This window comes from Cibotium barometz, chromosome 30 (genome assembly GCF_041138505.1).
Source record: "Cibotium barometz isolate CiBa-2024 chromosome 30, ASM4113850v1, whole genome shotgun sequence".
In the NCBI taxonomy this organism is placed as follows: domain Eukaryota; kingdom Viridiplantae; phylum Streptophyta; class Polypodiopsida; order Cyatheales; family Cibotiaceae; genus Cibotium; species Cibotium barometz.
Genome location: NC_141075.1, coordinates 26,837,574 through 26,843,573, shown reverse-complemented (window position 1 = coordinate 26,843,573; position 6,000 = coordinate 26,837,574). Strand labels below are relative to the sequence as shown.

General features: G+C 39.8%; 1 protein-coding gene across 3 annotated transcripts in view; it reads right to left on the bottom strand.

The window, feature by feature from the left end:
• LOC147621337 (secretory carrier-associated membrane protein 1-like) overlaps positions 1-6,000 on the bottom strand; it is a 51,990-nt gene that overhangs the window by 21,397 nt on the left and 24,593 nt on the right. For all 3 annotated transcript variants that reach the window (XM_086824067.1, XM_086824068.1, XM_086824069.1), the window contains 2 exons: positions 5,893-5,926; positions 5,654-5,776 (listed from right to left, as the gene is read on the bottom strand). In XM_086824067.1, coding sequence (XP_086680193.1) covers positions 5,654-5,776; positions 5,893-5,926 — 157 coding nt within the window. The remainder of the gene's footprint in view (positions 1-5,653; positions 5,777-5,892; positions 5,927-6,000) is intronic.

Sequence of the window (6,000 nt, the reverse complement as noted above, 5' to 3'; positions counted from 1 at the left end):
TATCTCCATCAATGATGCCTCTATGTGTCCTACATCCCATGATAAATCTATCTCCAACAATATAGAATCTAAGGTGATGTCTAGATCAAATAGAAATCTCTTAAGATCTATGCCATATGATCTACTATGGATATGATCAATATGCATAATCCTACTACGATGTCTCACATCAATGAAATCATCACTACTCTCATGCACTATCCCGGACTGCTCAAATGCATGAACTCTATCCACAAATAGAAATCCTAGAAGAATAGCCTAATGCATCTAACACTAGGAACTGAGGTCTATGCTCATAGGTGTCTTTGTCACTCGTGTGCAGAGTATCACGAACCTCAAGTGTACTAATGGATACATCACTAATCAAACACACACTATCCTCTAGAATGTCACCACAATGAACTAGAGTATCCACATGATCTGTAGGAAAGACGATAGACATAGAAATATCGATGCTTGGTATGCTCACTACCATCTCTATCCTCGAGATCATGCCCACGTGATCTGACTCACACATCACTATCACATATATCATCATCATGTGCATGTGTCAATGGCATCATGTGCACGTATATCACTATGATCATGAGCATGTGTGTGATACATCAATGTCATCATGTGTGTGTACAATACAACATCATTCTCATCATCCCCATCATAATACAATGAATGAGTCAGTCTAAGTAAATGAGAATCAATGAGATGATGGCTAGTCGATGTCATGGGTGAGTCATAGAAGCTATCGAGACCCATGCAAACACCACTGCGATAGCGGCCAAAGTGTAAACATGCTCGATATGCGTCCTCCAAGGATCCAATCTTGTCATGCCGTAACTCACCAAATATATCCCATGAATGATCACCATGATCATCATCACCCATATAATCATCTATGGCCACATCACGAACATCATCATCATCCTCAGAAGTATTCATGTTAGTTTAGTCCACGTCCTCATCAAAAACATAATCACAATGAAAGCGAGAGTGTGGAAAACTCAATCAAGTCACCAAAAGAAGAATCATTCCATGTGAACAAGACTGAACCATCCATGCCAATGTAACCAAGCAAGTGATGAAATCATCGTGTGTAGACCACCTAGACCATCTGGCACGTATCTCCTCATCGAACAATGGCCGAAAATGACTAGACATCAAACTATAAAGCTCGAACATCCAATACTGGTATGAATATGCTGCCTCAAGATAGCAAGAAGTCAATGAGTGAAGATGTAGAGATTTAAGCCTCGAAATGCCAAAGGCATGTGCAAATGCGGCAAAAGATATGCCATACATGACAGGAGAAGGCACGATAGCATTCGTAGAGCCATGATGATAGTGCATGAGCCGCTCTCCTACCATCACAATCAATAATGTTGTCAAAATGATATCGATGATGATGCGAATCCACACCATGGCGATCAAATGAAGGATAAAACTAATAGGAATAACCCATGGTCGCATGTGAAGAACCACCAATAAAACCTAAGGTGAGTAAACAAACTCACAAAGTTCCCAAAATGTATGAAACGAGCCCACAATGTGCTAACACACGTGAGCAAAGCTATAAAAGCACAAATAGTATGAGCAAACACTAGCAATGCCCAAATGTGCGTGAATCAAGGCTAATAATGCACAAACGCACGTAGCGTGTGAAAAAGTCCTAAGAAACCTCAAAGCATGTAAACAAAACCCATGACACGCATGTCTCATGTGAGCACCTCAAACATAGCGTGTGAAATACTCCCCAAGACAGAGTGTGGAAAGGTATAAAGCTCAAATGTGTATAGGCACACACAAGTAAAACTCAAGTAGGTAATATGCAAGATATAAACAAAATGGGTGTGGCAAGTGGGCTGACCCAAGGGTGGGAAAAAGAAGTGTGAAAGGTCTTTAAAAAAAACCTAAGTTTCAAGATTTTACTCTTCTCCTTCACGTTGGCAGCCACTTCCTCTTTCTCTCTTCCTGCACACACTGGCGGCCATTATTCTTCCTCCTCCTCCTCTCCCTTCTGTGCTTGAGTTAGGAGTGTGCTTAAGTTGGCCGAGCCTTCTGAGAAGGCTGTGAAGCTTTTTTATTTTTATTTTTTTTAATTAGGAGTGTGCTTGAGTCAGTCTAAGCCCAAAGAAGGCAATGATGCACTAATCAAATGAGACGTGCTGCGCTACCTCAGATTTGGGTGTGCGTGTTGGATAACACTGCGCTTAATGTAATGAGGCTGCTGTAGACATGCCACACTGTAAATGATGTCTTGCTGTGATGCTGCAAGCTCACGAATTAACGATGCGCACTGTAAATGACCCGTTTGCCTACAAGGACTACCCGCTGTAAATGTCATCTTGCTGCTTGATAGTTGTTGGGACAAATGATACGCTGCGCTGGAAATAGCTGTAGAACGCCGCTACTCAGAACTGCACTGTAGAAGGCTGAAGAGCGCTGAAAACTTGAAAGTTGTGTTGGCTGAGCTGGGAGAAAGGCGATGAAACCGTAGATCTCTTGGTTTGTTGCCTTGGCTGAGCCGAAAGAAAGGCGATGAAGCCGTAGATCTCTTGGTTTGTTGCGTTGGCTGAGCTGAAAGAAAGGCGATGAAGTCCTGCCAAGTTCAGTCTTCACTTCAATGAGCGAAACGGAGAGAGACGACAAAGGAAGCGCTGTTGAATGTAATGATCTGCTAAACTTGATGCACTGCTGAATCTAATGAACTGATGCTCTCAAAAAACGATGGGTACTGCCTACTGCGTTGATCTACACGTTGAGCTGTGAGAACGAGATGATCTGGTACAGGCACCCAGTGATGAAAGACGCTCTGTGCGATAAAGCCCTAACGAATTGAACACTTGCACTTGCTGAATAGAGAAAACGGGAGAGACCACGCTTGTAACGCTCAACTGTCTTTCATGAAATATTAGAGAGAAAGCTGCACAAACACACATCTGTTGCAAATGTTGTCTCAGCCTTAAGAAGGCGATGAAGACTACGAACTATGTTGAGCAAAGGCGCTGCTGCACATGTCGTTTGAGCCTGAAGAAGGCAATGAATACTATGAACTATGCTGAGCAAAGGCACTGCATTAACTATCTCTGCAGTTTGTAACTCTTGTGCATGTTGTTGTCACATTGGCCATACACCTCTTAAGCGGCCATACAACTCTTAAGCGCTGATCTTCACTGTAGAGGCAGGCTCTTTGCATGCACCTGAAACTGCGCGCAATTGAAGTGATGCCACACACTGCTGCTGTTCAGAAAAGAGGATGATGCTAACTAGTCAGAAGATCTGACTCTGAACATCTCTTTGATTTCTGAAGATCTGACATGCTGCTATGAGAAGAACTGCTATCAAGCTGTGCTCCAAGAGGAGAAGAGGAAAGCCGTGAAACAAACCGTAGGAGCCTGCTGGCAGGCTTGATCATGAAGCTCCCAAGATCCTACAGCCATGGTTGGTATTGTTGTGGCTGTTCAATATGTTCTTGAGAAGTTCCATCTTTGAGTCTGCAAGTTCCTGTCTCAAAGCTCCTTGTGTGATGGTAAACCGTTGCTCTTTCAGTCGGCATTAATGCACAGAACTGTTATTACACCATAAGGCATAATAGACCATGAAATGGGTGTTAACTGTTGTGGATTGTTGATCAACTGTTTGTCCTCTTTGCAATTATTCCTTTGCCAAGATTATTGACAATTAGCACTAATCCTTATTGTGATCATTGTCCATCGTCCAACTACTTATCCTCTTTCAACGAGGGCTTAACCAAAGCTCAATGATGAAAAGGCCCATGTACCATGTTGTAGAATTCAATGTTGATTATACTGTCATGTTTATCACTAATCATTCTTGCGAGAGAACTTCCCACTCAAAAGCCTTGTATACAGATTAGGAGAACCCTGTGGTGTATGGGGCACACTAGCTCACACCAATGGACTAGGTTCAATCTCCTGCCGAGTCATACTCTGTATACTTTGTATTTGCATCAAATACATAGAAATTTACACTGTTTTCTACATGAAGTTGCAATCTGCACTCAATCTTTACCAAAACTGCCCTTGCTTTATCAAGACAACACTTCTGTGATCTTGTTTGTATAAACTTTCACAAGATTAACACTTATCTTTGAAAATTAATGGTAGTCCACTTGATTAAGTTGTAAACAACCTAATTTGAGGATAATCTTCACATACCACTGCAGCTTAATCTTTTTTGCCATTTCTTAGCATTTTCAATTGCTTCTTGGTATCTGAACTGTTTCTTGCAAGAATTCAACAAGAACTGTAACAAATAGTAAAAAGATGCAAAGAATGTGTGGGCTCTGACAAATATCACTCACAACTATGAATCTTTGCACTTGAATCTTTAATTCTGCAATGATCGTGAATTCTGCACTCAATTTTGCAAGAAAACTGCAATAACTCTGCAATAGATCTTCAATCTAACGAATGTTGTTGAAAACTGTATCAAAATTTATAATATTTGTAATCTCTCTCCAATATCTTTGATAATCAGCACCTTTCTTAATGAATGATGGCAGGAAACTAGAGTTTGTGTGAAGATTTGATGAAAGTAGACTCTAATTCATGCAAAAATTCAACAAAATTCAACAACCAAGACGATTTTCAAGAACATAAAGAAATGCAAGAAAATGCATTTTGAAAACTGTGGAAAACCTAATCCAAGAATGATTAACACTAATCATGATCAAGAAAATGCATTTTGAAAAATTAGATTAACAATAATCCAAAAACGATTTTCATTAATCATGATCAAGAAAATGCATTTTGAAAATTGGATTAAAAATAATCCGAAAATAATTAATTATCTAATCACTCTCTAAACAAAGATAATTAATTATCTAATCCGAAAATAATTAATTATCTAATCACTCTCTAAACAAAGATCTAAGCCACGAGCTCTAATACCAATTGAGATGGAGTAACCATAAGCTAAGATTTGAAACAAATCACCATGGATTAACACAACATTACAAGATAATCTCATACGATGGCCATTATGTCTAAGTGAGTTAACCTCCCACCAAGAAGATAGAAATAACCTTCCACAAACCAAGGTATGAAAGCCATGAGGCTCCAAGAGTCAAGATGATGAATGTCAAAAGATGTCAAAAGGTATCAAAAAGATACAATAGTAGTCCATGAGCCCCCTTTTATACTTGAGCCCATGACCAAGGTCCTAGACCTAATCTAAAGTTGTTGCTTCGTTGCACAGCTGCTCCAGATCCAGGATCTCCTTCGACGACATGGCAGGCCCCCATCACAAAGGGCATATTAAGGCTGCTTTGCGTTGTATTCTAGCGCAGAATGGTATCACACATTACCACCGTGTAGCATGACATGGATACTTTTGCTTATGCAACTAGTTTAGCACAATCGTCTCTTTTCCATGGTTACCATGGGTACATTGTACTACCTTTTTAGTATTACAGACCCTCTTGTCTTTTGAAGACATTAATCCTCTCTCTCTCTCATAAAAAACAGCACTAAACTCAAGGACAAAACTTAAATATTTGAGTATATTTTCACAACACAAAGGTATTCATTCCCACTCAACTTCCATATCATACTTACTTCGTTTCTACAAGTGTTTTCTCTTCTTATATTATCTCAAAGAAAAAGGTTATGGAGAATAAAAAGCTAAGAGAACTTACCTAACCAGCTGGCAAATGCAAAGTATTGTATACGCTGAAGATGAACAGGAATTTCCCTTGCTATATCATGATGAATAATAGGAAAAAAAGGTGGCCAATTTCTTTCCTCGATGATGATTCCGGCTGCACATTGAGTTCTTTGATTTAGTGAAACCAAGAACAAGTATGCTTATCAATAAAGTAATAGTGACAAACTGGTAGACCATTTGAATGGCTCCCAAGCTTTTCACACGCCTTACCTTTAGCAGCTGCATCCTCTCTTCTCTTGAGCTCCTAAAAAAGGGAAAAAACAGTTATTAAACAATCCTTCAAATTATTGAGAGCTATTTCTACACTTGCAATCTCGT